A 15,998-nucleotide genomic window follows, 5' to 3' on the forward strand; every position below is an offset into this window, starting at 1 on the left:
TACTTTTTTTCTGAGTTCATTCTCTACATTAGCGAGTACTGGAAGCACATTTGTGTGTCGCATAAAACCCTGATCAGTGCCAGAGTGAATGATCATACAATTGGTCAAAAATGCTGCTGCCATTGCCATGACTGTACATATGATCACAGTAAACTTGGTTCCATCTCTTCACACAAATGTCAACACTGCAATAGTATCTTAAGTATAAATAGACATGACACTTCACTAATATACCAACATTACTTTAGTTGTGTTATGTAACTATTTCTTAATGCGAATTAAACCAATCGCAATATATTTATGATTGATGTGAGAGCTCCAGTTATCACTTGGTCCAGTTCTAATACTACTGAGTGCTTTAGTGGCCCAGTCGCCAAAGGCATTCCAATTTGCTATTCTGAGTTGCACCCCTAAGCCATTACAAAATCCTATGAAACATGATCATGGCTTCAATACCTGATTTCTCCTGATTGTGATTCCTGGGATGTTACCCCTGGGATGTTACCCCATGATAAACATCCAGGACTTGGGGCTTTCTTTTTAGCTGACACGCAATGACATAACTGAAGCACTATTTCAGTTACTACTTAGGTAACAAGACTTATAAGTTACATCCACGTGTACATACCTCACTCCAACTGTGCATATAGTCGTAGGAGGGCAGTTCCCGCTGCACCCGATGGTACAAACAGCGACAGACACAGGAGATTCATGGACAGCCTATGTTCTGTCTACCAGTCCCAACATCATGTAGACCAGTATATTCGGAAATCAATCAACAATGGTAAACAGAGTTTTGATTAATTCCTCATGACGGGCCAACAAGTCCATATAATCACATCCTCATTCTGACGACTCATCTCCCCTCTTCTCCCACAGTCTGTGAAAAAATTTAATTTAGGTTTAATACAAGGCACATCAGAGTATCACAGGTAGGTACAGAAGTTCACCTTTATTCAAGGATATATAATTGGAGGGGTGGGGAGGTGCAAAACTAGTTATTTCGCATATAATGCTACCATACATTGGGATACAACTTTTTATAGAAGGCAGGTTTGTTAATTTTTGGCTTATAAGTACACTTTGTGCTACCTTCCTTAAATGACCTATTGTTTTGATTTCAATGTTGACAAAAGCTACCGACTACTGACTTTTGTTCCACAATTTTACTTTTCTGATTTATATCATTTCAGGCATTGTGAATCATATTAACAGTAACACTAATAACAATCCAAAAGGATAGTGATACTAGATATTGGTAGTAATTAGACCGACTGGATAGGGAGTTGATGTCTTTTCACAGACAAGTTTTACTCCAAGCATGTTATCTTGTTAATGGTCTGATTTTGGTATAAACATGATATATGGCATAGATTTGAATAGTCAAACAATGAAAACAGCAATTCAATGCACTATATTACTTCACCAGAATCAATTAATATCAGATTCATTGCAAACAGTGTAAATGACCATTCTCATTATACAATCATGAAACAAATGAAAAGCAAATTTCAAAACATCTTTATCATTTGGGTATGCTTTGAATATCCAGCATTCATGTGAAAAAAGTGCCTTGTACTTGTAGCATGAACTGCTGAACATGGTATGGGTCAGCTATGGTTGTTGTTCAAGACGGCTGTACGTGAATCTGTGACTGATAACTTCTTACAAAACATGAAAATAACTTTTCCTGAAAACTGTCTACAAATTGAGCATATGGTGATGCTGACTGGAATGTTTAATTTCATTTACATGTGCAAATTGATAATGTACAAGCTAACATTTCGATACGAGTACACATGAGAAGGGCTGTTGTTTTTCACTAATATGAGCTGCTGAGACTGCCATCTTATATATTTCAAAATACAAACAGTGAAGAACCATAAATTAAGCTCACACTGACATCATGTCAAGTTGAGCATGTTCAGCTTAAAATACATTGATGTAGAAGTAAATCCAGGAGGTTAAGAGCCAAACTGGATATGTCATAACATCAACATATTCAAAATTCCAATGTCTACTTCAGGTTATAAAGCAATGGTTATGGCCGAAAAACAAAAATAAAAATAATGTGAACTCAAAACATCAGAGTTGAAACATTTTGATTCAGCATGATAGTCAGTACTTCATAAGAAATGAAAACTCACTTTACCAGTTTCCACTGAACATGTTGAACAAAACAATACAGTATGCATGGTATGGGCAAGTTCAGGATCATCAGGGCTAGTTAATGTTTCTACTTGCTCCTGTTACCAGCCCACATGGCTGCTGTTGCGTTCATGTTAATTTCTAGCACTGCAGGGTCTTGTAATCACGGTAATGGGGTGAACCTCAGGATGTTTCATTACCACCATGAGCCTGTACATAAAGTTGTAAGTCCAAAATATCCTTAAACTACTCATAGCTTTGTTCAGTAAGCATGCTGAGTGGATGATCACAAGTAATATGTACTATGCACTTGGGAGTGTGCTCAAAAGCCCCACATGCTACATGACAAACAAAGCTATACACACGAAAATATGCAGCCTGAACATGGCTGCATTATATTAGCTACAATTTAGTGTCACTACATGGACAATAAGTAGCTGAGCTTACCATTCTCATTGACCCCAACAGAATTTTACTATACACAGGCTTCAGACTAGTTGCTAAACTTGCAGACTATGTCCTTGGCATTTGAAGGTGAATCCTCAGCTTCATTGTTTGCGATCATGTAATTGTCATATCTTTCAAACATGTCAAAGGTTAGCGACTTCAAAGGTTCCACATCTTGTGACATGGCTCCAACAGTAAGTATTAAACTGGAAAATCCAATACCAAGGAGCCTTGTCTGTGACTGCTACTTCAGAAGCTATAGAAACAGGAGTGTGCATCCCAGTTGAAAGCCTATTGTCAGCATATATCAGGTTCTATTGATTATTCCGACAGTGTTACTACTTCTGCTTCTGCAAAAAGTCTATTACTAATGGACTTGTCTCTTTTTATTACTTACTAGTCTCAGTACACAGTCTGAAAGAGTATAAATTGTTGATCATTTTTCTCCTTGCCTAATATTATCTTTTTCTTCAGTAATCATTTGACAGGCAACGTGAGATATGTACATGTCAATTGAAAATGCAAGTTAGCATGGCACAAGCTTAAAAGCTTACTCCCATAAAATACAATCAGAGACTAAAAAATAAAATAAACAGTTCTCCAAAAGTACTATCCCAAAGTAAAGATCTCTTGTCCAACTGACAATGTACAACAACTACTTTGTAGCCCAACTCTTAGGCAAGACGAATGGATGGGTTTTTTTCATAAAGGTTAATATAATCTGATTAGAATGATGTACAATTCTGTTGACAATGACCATGTTGATATGTCAAGGGAATTCTAAACTGACTAACCACTTAGAGCTATGGAAGTAGAACACACTAAAACACACAATATCAATACAGCTCATTCTGTAGGTATGACTGATTCTAAACATTGGGTAAAACCAAAAGTGATGTACATCACGATAGCAGTCGGCAACTCTAGTCGTCACTTCACCAAAACCGAAAGTGATGTACATCACGATAGCAGTCGGCAACTCTAGTCATCACTTCACCAAAACCAAAGAGTAAAATCAAATGCATTTTGGTCAACATGGTCCAAACAGCCGTAGCAAATATATGCTTTTGTATACAGAGAGAACACACCGAGACATTGAGTGAATTTTGTGTCACACCACAGTCATCAGTCCACCTGTGGTTGACAGTAATATCAACAAACCTGTGCTTGATAGTATGATAAACAAACATGTGCTTGACATAATGATCAACCAACCTGTGATTGACAGCAAGATCCATAAACCTGTGTTTGACAGCATGATCAACCAACATGAGCTTGACAGAATGATCAACAAACCTGTGATCGACAGCAAGATCAACAAACCTGTGATTGACAGCAAGATCAACCAACCTATAACTGACAGCATAATGAACAAACCTGCATTTGCCTCAAGATATATCCCTGTGTTGTGTCATTCAAACCTAACTCAAAACAAAGCTTCGTATAGTGGCAAATTCGGCTCAGAATCCAGGGTATTTATGACAACTGAATGAATAATCAATAATGCACACTATTTTTGATAATTTATGATGTAGATGTCATTACTTGGTTACTGTCCAACATGTCCAATGGAAGATGGCAAATTCATAAAGACACTTAAAATAATATTCATCCTACTCCATGTAAAATAAATGTAAATTGTAATACCAGAGTTCATAAAATGCCTTTTACATAAGAAAAGAAATGTGCATGAACACATGACATTAACTGATAATAAGAACTGGCTGTGACATTTCTTTTTGCCTATTTTGTAACTAAATGTCAAAAATCACACTGAACATTAAGTTAACAAAGGAATGAAATGTCAATGACTGGACACATGCCTGTACAGAATTCTTAGTCATACCTGCTACCCATTGAACTGTAACAAGACAACTGACTAGTATCATGCATTTTATTCATCACATATCATAATCATGGTCATAAGATGTGACATGTTTTGTTGTTTGTTGTTAAAGGCACTCAGCATTGCAATATTTCATTTCCAGCTATATGATGGGTGGCTTGTAAATATTCGCCTCTGGACCAAACAGCCCAGTGACTGATATCATGGTTGATCAACACACCCAGGTACATTGACACACTATCAACTAAGTCATGGAGACTGACCATCCGATCTATTTGGTCACCTCTTACAACCACGTAGACCTATGCTAACCGGGAATCTCCATGGGCGCTACATTATTTTGATCGGGTGGGGTCTGTGACATGGCTGAGCTGACTGTGACATTCAACAACATTTATTCACTGACATGCCTCTCAACAAGATGTGATCAAAGATGATGAATTACTTGAGTCATGTAATCAACAGATGCTTAACAACAACAAAAATCAGCAGACAAATATGTCCAGCATTATTTCATTTTCTCCAGACATCTGTATACGAAAAGTAAATATGAATTTCCTGACGTATCCAGGAAACATGGAACTTAACGCAGACATCAGTTGATTCACTTCGGTTTGAAGGGTTAACGCTAACAAACAGTTTAGTTATCAAATGGCATTGTTCAGGTACATACAAAGAAAGATGCATATTGACGTTGATAACTCACCTGAGTTTGGCGCATGATTTTCTAACGGTGTACTTCCTGCATCTGTTGTCGTTCTCTGATTAACCAGACAAGATCAACACTAGGCCTCGTCACACGGAGATGAAGCAGAGGTCTGCAGGTTCGAGACAGAATATTGCACACTAAATATCTCATTAAGTGCACACACAAAAGTTTAATTTTTGCGCTTATGGCAATGTACGAGTTGTGCAAATTCGATTCCCGTCAAATATCCCGTAGATTAGTCAACATAACTTGAATCATTTGTGAATATATTTCAACGCGATGCAAGGTTTGCACTTTTGACCCCGAACTCCGCCATTGTGAAAGAACCCGTATGAAATATTTTCATTACGACTACTTTACACTTCAATCAAAGACACTGTTCTGATGTGATCTCGAGCACAATATGAAGCACTGCGAATTGAGTCTATCAACTGCTGATGTATCCCCCTATGGCCGTCAACAGAAACTCTATTAGGATGCACAATATTAATGTTTCTTATGACTTAATAAAATGGCTGTCCTGTTTATTCAACAGTTTTGATATGTTTTACAATACTGAGGACAGATTGTGAATATAACATAATTACCAAGGAAATCCGCGTTCAGGCTTATCCAACCAATACTGAAAACATTGCCTTCAATATTCCAAGAACAAGAGACTATAGTCCGTTTGTCTGTCTCCTGGATCCTAGAGAATATATATTTTAAAATATAATCCCTCTCAAGTCTAGAATGAATTGGCAAGTCTAGATTGCCTCAGCTCAGAAATTAGCATTGCTCTGGGTTCCATTTGATTTTACTTTTTCTTCTTCTTTTTTTTAAAAAATGTATTTTGTAGATATATCTTTAAACAAGAGAACTTGATTTCTTGGATTCAATGTTAGTGTTATGGTCCGTGCTCAAGTGCCCATTTGCAGTTTAGGCCAAGACGGTGTAGTGTGTAGATTGTGGGAAAGTGAGGCATTTTCTCGGTGTATGGGGTAAAGTTTTGCTGTTATATTGAGCTTTCCGATTTAAGATAGCAGAACAATAGTAGGGTTTGAATGACTTCAATCCAACTTGCTGTGACTGCCAATGATGCTATAGCTTCCCATTGAGTATGGATATGTATAATGATAAATTTAAAAATACTGATTATAGATAAGTCATCGTACACCTATAATATGCATCAATCCCCGAAACACATTATTTTCCCACCCACCCACCCAGCCCTTTCTGTAATGCTTCTGCTCTAAATGAAGCAAGTCTAGATTTTCTACAAGATTCAGTTTCTCCCATTTTACTTGGGCTCAGTTTCAATTTAAATGGAGTTGTTTGTTTCCATCAAAATATATATTTTCAGAGACTAAAGCGTTAGTCCAACGGCCTTGGACGTTGTTCATAATGTCACCCACTGGTCGATGCTTAACAGGCCCCTGTGATACAGTTAGGAGTATTGCTGAGTGCGGCGATTCCAGATTTGCAACGGGGGCTGTGTTGATTTCGTATCTAAGAAATAGTACTTACCCGATTTCTTTTGATTTCACATAGTAACAGAAAAATGCACATACAGGTGATGGTCGCATATGTGAAAATATATAAATATATTGTTTATTGACATTGTAAATCAAACAAAATAGCACAATGCACTGTAGACTAACATTTAGTCTCTGAAATCTTATATTACACAATATCCTTCTTGATTCTAAATTATTATTATTTTTAAATCCCTATGCTGATTTCTATGTGGAATACAGCTAGCTTGAGCTGGCTAGACTTGCTTTTGTATGCATTTCTAGATTATTATTTTTTCATAAAATAAATATGTTCCACGGTCATGGTGCAGGTCTAAATGCACTGATGCTCTCCTGGTATTTATAGTGAGCTCAAATTACCTCAATGTCAAGCTGAAACTGTATTTAAGACAATATTCAAGTGTGAACAACTGTGAATAACTGTGGAAGACAAGACAATGACGATGTAAATAAATCATCTATTCTACAACATAACATAATAATGCATGTATATAAAGCATATATATCACTACATAAATCCCTCTTATCGTTATTGAAAATAAAGGTGCCGTTATCGCCCGCCAATAGCAACCGTCTTCGCCAAATGAGGTGCCGTTTTTGCCCAAGACATCGGTGACGTTTTGCTGAGGTGTCGTTTTAGCCTGCACCCACTTAGGGAAAATGTGGCGGTTAATTGGACAGAATGGGTGATTGTTGTGAATATCTATTGAGAAATGTACCCCATGCGTTGTTCTTGTGATATTTGTATTTGTTCGTTCTTTATAAGAACTCCTGAGTGACGTTAATCGCGTTATGGACGTTATTAGGATGTCCATGTTTCTCCACATTTGACGTTTTTGCGTGTGTTGTATCGGGAGAGATATCACAATATGCATGTGGTAGAATTGCAAATCCTGTTCGAAAAGTTTTCGAAGTAGACGTGTTAAAACATGAAACGGTGCGCTGCAGAGGAAGGCTTGGGTTGATGATAGGTAGCAGCTTTTACTTCTAGAATCATAAGATCCATTTTTTTGGCACCACAGTTGCCATTTTCTTGCAACGTCCTAGTCCCGAAGTAGATTTAATACACTTGTTACACGATAGATAACAAACGCATGCTCATTTGCTGTATAAATTAAAGAGCCTATAGTTCCTCAAGAAGACTGCTTCGGCCGATTGGAAGAACGAGTAATAGCTTCCCTGTTTTACGGATTCTTCGGGTAGGAGGTTGTAAACGACAAAATCTAAAAAGACTTTGTCATGCTTTAGGTTGAGGTAGGTGCATACTATCGACAGACGGTTTCACAAATGTATATGGAAGTAAATATGTTGTATGGAAAGTCGTATGTTTACCAATATGGCGTTAACGTGAACACGTGCGTTTGTTTTGGAACAGTTCATGGGGTGTAAACTACTTAGGGTAACGTGTTATTCATTCATCAATAATGATAAGCCTCAGCATAATACACACTTCAAACGATAAACTGTCGAGAGTCAGACCGGCAATGTTAGAAAAGACATTTTGACAGGGACAGATTTATTCCGCAGATATCAATATCAATATCCGCAGAAACAATCGCACGAACTAGTCACAAAACAGTCCTCCAATATGGATGCATGTGTTGTTTTGCGATATGTGGTAATATAAATTCATGAGCTCCTCGTTTTTGTTCCAAACGGCTAAACCCAAAACACCTGCCGGGAGTGGGATGTGTACGATAATATTTCTATTTGCTTGCCATTGCATATCTCGTAATATCTCTGTGAATATTCTAATATGCTAAACATTTTCTCGTTTCTCGTGAGATAGGTATATGCGTCTGAGATAGAATATTGTCAAAAGCGTCATTTATTGCCAAATGTCACCAACTGTCAGTTATATATAATGTTTTTGTAGTATACATGCAGCTTATATAATGTATAGTTTTGACAGCCGATAAAGATTCATAAGCTGATATTCCTAAACAATTGCTCTGCATGTATTTGTGAATGTCATGTTGATATTTTTCGCTGAAGGGGACGTTTTCAGCATGAGTTCTACAGATATGTACCCCAGGTACATATACATATCTGTATACAGAAATGTACTCTCGCCAAAATCGGAATACCGAAAGATACGCGGCACCCAAACGAGGGACGAGTCCATATTCCTCAACCTGAAACCGGTTCGTGATGTAGTTCTGGTTCGCCTGGATGACCCCGTGTTTAGCGGAATGTTAGAGTAAAGTACATGTATACGTCACTGTGTATGCTCGATTTTTATATGGCACGCTGGAATACATGTCATAAAACAGTATGACAGTCCTGACCCATTTATGGAAAGGAAATACCAAGAGAAAAATATACAACATGTTCCGCCAACTTGAATTTTACCAGGGTACATATCTGTAGTACCCATGCCATCAACGACCTCTTCAGCACGGAGTCTGTATACTGTGTCTGAGTGGGGTGTTCATGTTAAACTGTATCTCAGTGGGCTAGCACTACAAAATCATTATTAGTCGGGACTAGGACAAACAGACACACACACATGCATGCACGTTACTATATAAGTGCACTAATCTTGGATGCGATTTTAAACCCTCGCCACCAATAGCTATTATATGACCATAAGTTATGCTGTGATCGTGCAGAACTGAATATCTTTATATATTATGAGATTGCAGCCTGCGACTTCAGCCACTTGTCCAAAGTCTATAAAAATTCTGTTCAATCTTGTAAACTCAGTAATATCAGTCCATATAATAACAATGACTTCTGAAAAAAATGATGCTAAGAACCATGTTCAGGCTTGTAGTCTAGGAGTCTAGGATTGTATTATTACTAATATGCTATATGCCATATCAAATATTGTTTCAATTTCATTTATATGCCATATCAAATATTGTTTCAATTTCATTTACTTCTTCAAGTGGCGACTATGCTTGCCGTAAAAGGCGATTATGCTTGTTGTAAGAGGCGACTAACGGGATCGGGTGGTCAGGCTTGCTGACATGGTTGATGCATGTCATCGTATCCCAATTGTGTGGATCGTGTCAATCACTGGATTGTCTGGTCCAGACTCGATTATTTACAGACCGCCATCATAAAGCTGGAATATTGCTGAGTGTGGCATGAAACAACAAACAAACAAACAAAACACTTCTTCAAGTGTGTGAAAAAGAACTGGAATACCAGTATATTGCAAAATGGCTGTCAGCAATACACATATCGCAATACAAACTTTGTGTACTGATATTTTCCAATACATTTTCCAAAGAATTTATATATAATTATGTAAATTATTTCTACTATCTTGAGACATTTGAATGGACTGGGTTCCTATCTAACAGAGCAAGCTTCATGCTGTTAAATAAAGTTCCATATTGATGATGTACTAAGTAGTTATCCATACTGTCAAGACCTATTTCGAAATCTGTAGCCTGGATTATTGAGTAAAGCATTACCATTTGAATAGTACAAATCTATATAATTTGGGCCCCAATATGTATTGCAATATGTATCGCAATACAGCTCTCTGCATTGTGACATATTGCAATATGATTTATGTGCCAATACGCTAACCCTATCTTCAAGTTTATATATCAGAAGCAATAATACATCTTGATACCTCTGTTGGATAGAGAGGATGATGGTTCATGCTTGTATTTTCATCAGATGACTTGGGTAACGTTACATTGGGATTTCTAAACGATTGATAGATTATACTTATACAGGGGGTAGCCCAGTCGTTTGAGGTTCCACAATTTGCTTCCCACAGTTGAGACTTGTAGGTGTTCCAGAATCTTATTATCTTGATTAGATTTACTAAATGTTTTGATATTTATGAATTACAATATATTATAAGAATGTCTGGCTGATGTTAGATGTGGAGCCACTGGTCATCATGGCCAGTAAGATAACATGTATTTTTAAAATTCTGAATGTCTGCCCAGCACTAGCTGATATTTACTTTTATTTTCAGGTAAGATCTTCACAGAAGCATGAGGATGATGGATGAACAGCCGCCAAGCAAAAGGCGAAAGTTTAACTGTAAATATATATTTGTTTAAATGACTAAAATAATCATTACTTTCTGACCCCATGAAGACCTGGGTTATATTATAATTGGCCTTCTGCAATCCATGCTTGTCATAAGAGTCGATTAACAGGATCACATAGTCAGTCCTTGGTTGATGCATGTCACAGCGTCCCAATTGTGTCAATCGATGCTCACGATGTCAACCACTGGATTGTCTGGCCCTGACATCAAGGTCTAAGCAGTCTTCACAATGTGCTGTGCACTGTTGTGTGTTGCATTGATCAGCTAGTTGTAGGCTTGTAGCCAAGATTCATCCCATGGAGATGCAGTAGTCAACCTGAAGCATGTAAGTCAAGGAGTCCCAGTCATCATCCTAATGTTAGAAGATAAAGAATTAAGGGGTCCCAGAGCTCCAGATAAGCTTTTGGTGTTGTGGGTATTTTACCCATGCATTTTAAAATCATTGGGTATCAGTAATTCAATCTGGGTATTCAAATTTCTGTTTCCCACTAGTTTTTACACATGTGGGAATTTAAGTTAAATATTTACAAACACTATTCATCTAGTCCCTGTAAACTGGTGTCGTGTGGGTTCGAGAGCTTTATAGGACTAAAAAATACCACGATACTTCCACAAGAAAGTGTGATGGCAAATGATCATGATGTAACTGTCATCGTGGAGTTTGGCAAGGTTGACGGAATGCCAGTTTATAATTTCAAAATAAGTTGCTGATTTGCTAATCGAATACGCAGGGTTACTTCACAATATTTTGATGATACGCACAAGTTTTATTTTTGTAGCGTATCTGTAATGATCGTTGGGTATTTGATACACTTGGATTTTATTTTACTGCCTTATTCTGCATTTCTGATGTGTATTTTACGCAGATACGCAGGTTATCTGGAGCTCTGGGTCCTGAGATAAAAAATACTGTAACAGAAAACCTCAAGGACCCAGGACCTTCCCCTTATTCCTCAAACACTGAAGATGGATAAAATATGATGCCTTGTTTCACAAAGCAATGTTTGTGCCAGAATGATCTACGACAATAACACTAAGCTCGGCTCTCGTCATGTGGGCTTTTGTGAAGGTCTCGCACATTTGATGGTCACTGAGCAGTAAAAGCTTTTGAAATGGCGGAGCATGTGGTGTTCATCATTATTCTGCTGTCCTCCTGTCTCTCAGTGAATGTTTGCTTTTTCCAGACAGTAACTTAGACAAAATAGTTGTACCAATACAATCATTGTACATGTCATTGTCATGTAACAAATGTTATATTTGGGATAACACTTTCTTAGTAAAGTACAGATTCTCGCACTTTTTTTGGGTTGAGTCCCGCCCGGGATTCGAACTCACACTTGCCAGAGTGAGGCACCTAATTGCCAGCACACAATGTCAGCGATCTAACCCACTCAGCCACCGAGGCTTCCACAAAAATGGAAATCCGACAACTGGTAGTCTAGATCACGTACTTTTAGTACCCCTCTGACAAGTGTAAATTGGCACGGCTCCCAATGCCATTTAGAAAGTGGTCAAATGTAACAAATGTTATATTTGGGATAACACTTTCTTAGTAAAGTACAGTGATATCCCAAATATAACACTTTTTACATTTGACCACTTTCTAATGGCATTGTGTATTCATGTCATGGTCATATTGAAAACAAATTGTTGAGCTACAGTGTCATCATTTCACATGACCAAAATTAAGCCTGGCCACTGTCCATAACTTTTGTCATTACTTGTTCTTATTGTGCCTGCTATTTTTATTTTTAGCAGATATACTAATGATGACCTACATATTCTTTTTCATTGACAGTTACAAGTGTCCAGTTTAAAGACAGGGACAAATACAAAGTGAACAAACTGCGAGAAGAGAGAAAGAAGCTCCCCATCTTTCCTGCACGCTCCCGTCTTGTACAGGAAGTGAGGAAACATGACAGTGTCATCGTCATCGGGGAAACTGGAAGTGGAAAAACAACACAAATACCTCAGGTACTAGATGGTTTTCAACTTAACATTTTTAATCTACTAGTCCCTACAATGATAACATAAGCGAAACCCTTAAAAATGGCAACTTTCCACAAGTAACTTTCAACTGGTGTTGTGATGCAATACACGATACGATGCACATCTATATCTATAATATGGTCATGATGCGATACACAATGCGATACATGTCTCAATAGTACAGTCATCTAGCGATGCACTGTATAATAATTACCTCAGTACTAAGGTTGTGAAGCGATACACGATATACATATCTCACTAGTAAGACTGCAATGTGATGCAGGATACGTGTGGTAAATTGTTACACATCACAAGTCTGATGTACACAAATAGAACCAAAAAGATACATTCATTAGATTCTTATAAATTATACTACTCGCCAAAAAGCCCTGCGAAAATAGAAACATATAGAGAAGTATGGATGTTAAGAAGAGATGTTTCCAATGTGTACCAATTAACGACAAAACTAACAGTTAGCCAATTCTTACCACAGTTTCTTTATTCGTATCATGTTATGCTGCACAGGATTTCCAAACTTTACACCCTGATCCTGCACTTAACTCTTACGACAAGTGAGACTTACTATACAGAGATCTTAATATCAATGACTGCTTTGTCTGGTATTTCAATTAATTGAAGGATATATTTGATGTTTGCAGTATCTGCTCGAGTGTGGTGTACACCATGGCAAGCTCATTGCAGTTACACAGGTAGGTGTTCTATAGTGTAGTGTAGTGTAGTGTAGTGTAGTGTAGTGTAGTGTAGTGTAGTGTAGTGTAGTGTAGTGTAGTGTAGTGTAGTGTAGTGTAGTGTAGTGTTCTATAGTGTAGTGTAGGTGTAGTGTTCTATAATGAGTGTTATTTAGTGTTCTATAGTGTAGTGTAGGTGTAGTGTTCTATAGTGTAGTGTTCTATAGTGTAGTGTAGTGTTCTATAGTGTAGTGTAGTGTTCTATAGTGTAGTGTAGTGTAGTGTTTTATAGTGTAGTGTAGTGTAGTGTAGTGTAGTGTTCTATAGTGTAGTGTAGTGTTCTATAGTGTAGTGTAGTGTTCGATAGTGTAGTGTTCTATTGTGTAGTGTAGTGTTATATAGTGTAGTGTTGTGTAGTGTAGAGTAGTGTTCTATAGTGTAGTGTAGTGTTCTATAGTGTAGTGTAGTGTTCTATAGTGTAGTGTAGTGTTCGATAGTGTAGTGTTCTATAGTGTAGTGTAGTGTAGTGTTATATAGTGTAGTGTAGTGTAGTGTTCTATAGTGTAGTGTAGTGTTCTATAGTGTAGTGTTCGATAGTGTAGTGTTCTATAGTGTAGTGTAGTGTTATATAGTGTAGTGTAGTGTTCTATAGTATGGTGTAGTGTAGTGTTCTATAGTGTAGTGTAGTGTAGTGTTCTATAGTGTAGTGTAGTGTTCTATAGTGTTGTGTAGTGTTCTATAGTGTAGTATAGTGAAGAGTTCTATAGTGGAGTGGAGTGTAGTGTTGTGTAGTGTTCTATAGTGTAGTGTAGTGTTCTATAGTGTAGTGTAGTGTTCGATGGTGTAGTGTTCTATAGTGTAGTGTAGTGTTCTATAGTGTAGTGTAGTGTTCGATAGTGTAGTGTTCTATAGTGTAGTGTAGTGTTCTATAGTGTAGTGTAGTGTTCGATAGTGTAGTGTTCTATAGTGTAGTGTTCTATAGTGTAGTGTAGTGTAGTGAAGAGTTCTATAGTGTAGTGTAGTGTAGTGTTCTATAGTGTAGTGTAGTGTTCTGTAGTGTAGTTTAGTGAAGAGTTCTATAGTGGAGTGGAGTGTAGTGTTGTGTAGTGTTCTATAGTGTAGTGTAGTGTTCTATAGTGTAGTGTAGTGTTCGATGGTGTAGTGTTCTATAGTGTAGTGTAGTGTTCTATAGTGTAGTGTAGTGTTCGATAGTGTAGTGTTCTATAGTGTAGTGTAGTGTTCTATAGTGTAGTGTAGTGTTCTATAGTATGGTGTAGTGTAGTGTTCTATAGTGTAATGTAGTGTTCTATAGTATGGTGTAGTGTAGTGTTATATAGTGTAGTGTAGTGTTCTATAGTATGGTGTAGTGTAGTGTTCTATAGTGTAGTGTAGTGTAGTGTAGTGTTCTACAGTGTAGTGAAGTGTTCTATAGTGGAGTGTAGTGTTGTGTAGTGTAGAGTTCTATAGTGTAGTATAGTGTTCAGAAGTGTAGTGTTGTGTTGTGTTGTGCTGTGCTCTGCTCTATAGTGTAGTGTAGTGTTCTATAGTGTAGTGTAGGTGCAGTGTTCTGTAGTGTAGTGTAGGTGTAGTGTTCTATAGTGTAGTGTAGTGTTCTATATTGTAGTGTAGCATAGTGTTCTATAGTGTAGTGTAGTGTTCTATAGTGTAGTGTAGGTGTAGTGTTCTATAATGAGTGTTATTTAGTGTTCTATAGTGTAGTGTAGTGTTCTATAGTGTAGTGTTCTATAGTGTAGTGTAGTGTTCTATTAGTGTAGTGTAGTGTAGTGTTCTATAGTGTAGTGTTGTGTAGTGTTCTATAGTGTAGTGTAATGTAGTGTAGGTCAATACATTCACCTCTGATGGGACCCGTGAAGATCCGGGCTAAAATAGTTCTTCAGCAACCCATGTGCTTGCCGTAAAAGGCGACTATGCTTTTGTGTCATAAGAGGCAACTAACGTGATACTCTTTTAGAGTATTTACCCACAGCTTTTCATTCTATGTGACCTGTGAAGATCCAGGGTAGAATAGGTCTTAAGCAACCCATGCTTGCCGTAAAAGGCGTCTGTGCTTGTAAGAGGCAACTAACGTGATCAGGCGGTCAGGCTCACCGACTTGGTTGATGCATGCCATCGTATCCCAACTGTGTGGATCAATGCTCATGATTTCAATCACTTGGTTGTCTGGTTCAGACTCGATTATTTACAGACCGCCGTCATAAAGCTGGAATATTGCTGAGTGCGGCGTTAAACAACAAATGAACAAACAAAAACTGTGATGGGTTTGGGGGTTAGAATATTGGTGCCAAGCAGCCTATGCTGGCCTTTCGATTGGTTGCTCAGACTCACAGTGTTCCCGCTGGCTTTTCAAACAGCCAGTCCATGTGGACTGGCAACTCTAAAAATGACAAGTTCCCTCTATTTTTTGCCAGTCACAACTTTCAACAAATGAATGTTTGAAAATTATTTAATTTTAATTCTTTCAACATCATGTTCAGTGCAAAGATGTCATCTCTGAAGTAACTTAGCTAGATCTATATATCATTCACACAAACTTCAATCACAATTTTATCTTTCTTTTTTGAATATTTACTACATTACTACTAATATTCACTACAAATGGATATTTATAGACAAG

General features: G+C 37.5%; 2 protein-coding genes across 5 annotated transcripts in view; one reads left to right on the top strand and one right to left on the bottom strand.

The window, feature by feature from the left end:
* The window catches only part of LOC139441754 (activating molecule in BECN1-regulated autophagy protein 1-like), a 31,418-nt gene extending 25,966 nt beyond the window's left edge, over positions 1-5,452 (bottom strand). For both annotated transcript variants that reach the window (XM_071222532.1, XM_071222531.1), the window contains exons 1-2: positions 5,148-5,452; positions 629-880 (exon numbers count right to left, since the gene is read on the bottom strand). The gene's annotated coding sequence lies outside the window, so the exon portion shown is untranslated. The remainder of the gene's footprint in view (positions 1-628; positions 881-5,147) is intronic.
* A 2,531-nt stretch (positions 5,453-7,983) lies between these two features.
* Positions 7,984-15,998, top strand: part of LOC139441758 (ATP-dependent RNA helicase DHX33-like) — a 61,522-nt gene continuing 53,507 nt past the window's right edge. The window contains exons 1-4 of one of the 3 annotated variants that reach the window (XM_071222536.1): positions 7,984-8,063; positions 10,608-10,675; positions 12,484-12,659; positions 13,334-13,384. In XM_071222536.1, the coding sequence (XP_071078637.1) occupies positions 10,627-10,675; positions 12,484-12,659; positions 13,334-13,384 (276 nt within the window). In that variant the 5' untranslated portion in view covers positions 7,984-8,063; positions 10,608-10,626. Of the gene's footprint in view, positions 8,064-8,201; positions 8,283-10,607; positions 10,676-12,483; positions 12,660-13,333; positions 13,385-15,998 lie in introns of those variants that run through there. The other 2 variants (XM_071222537.1, XM_071222538.1) reach the window with 2 other exon arrangements.

Source organism: Haliotis cracherodii, unplaced genomic scaffold (genome assembly GCF_022045235.1).
Source record: "Haliotis cracherodii isolate W230 unplaced genomic scaffold, xgHalCrac1.p SCAF_44, whole genome shotgun sequence".
Taxonomy (NCBI): domain Eukaryota; kingdom Metazoa; phylum Mollusca; class Gastropoda; order Lepetellida; family Haliotidae; genus Haliotis; species Haliotis cracherodii.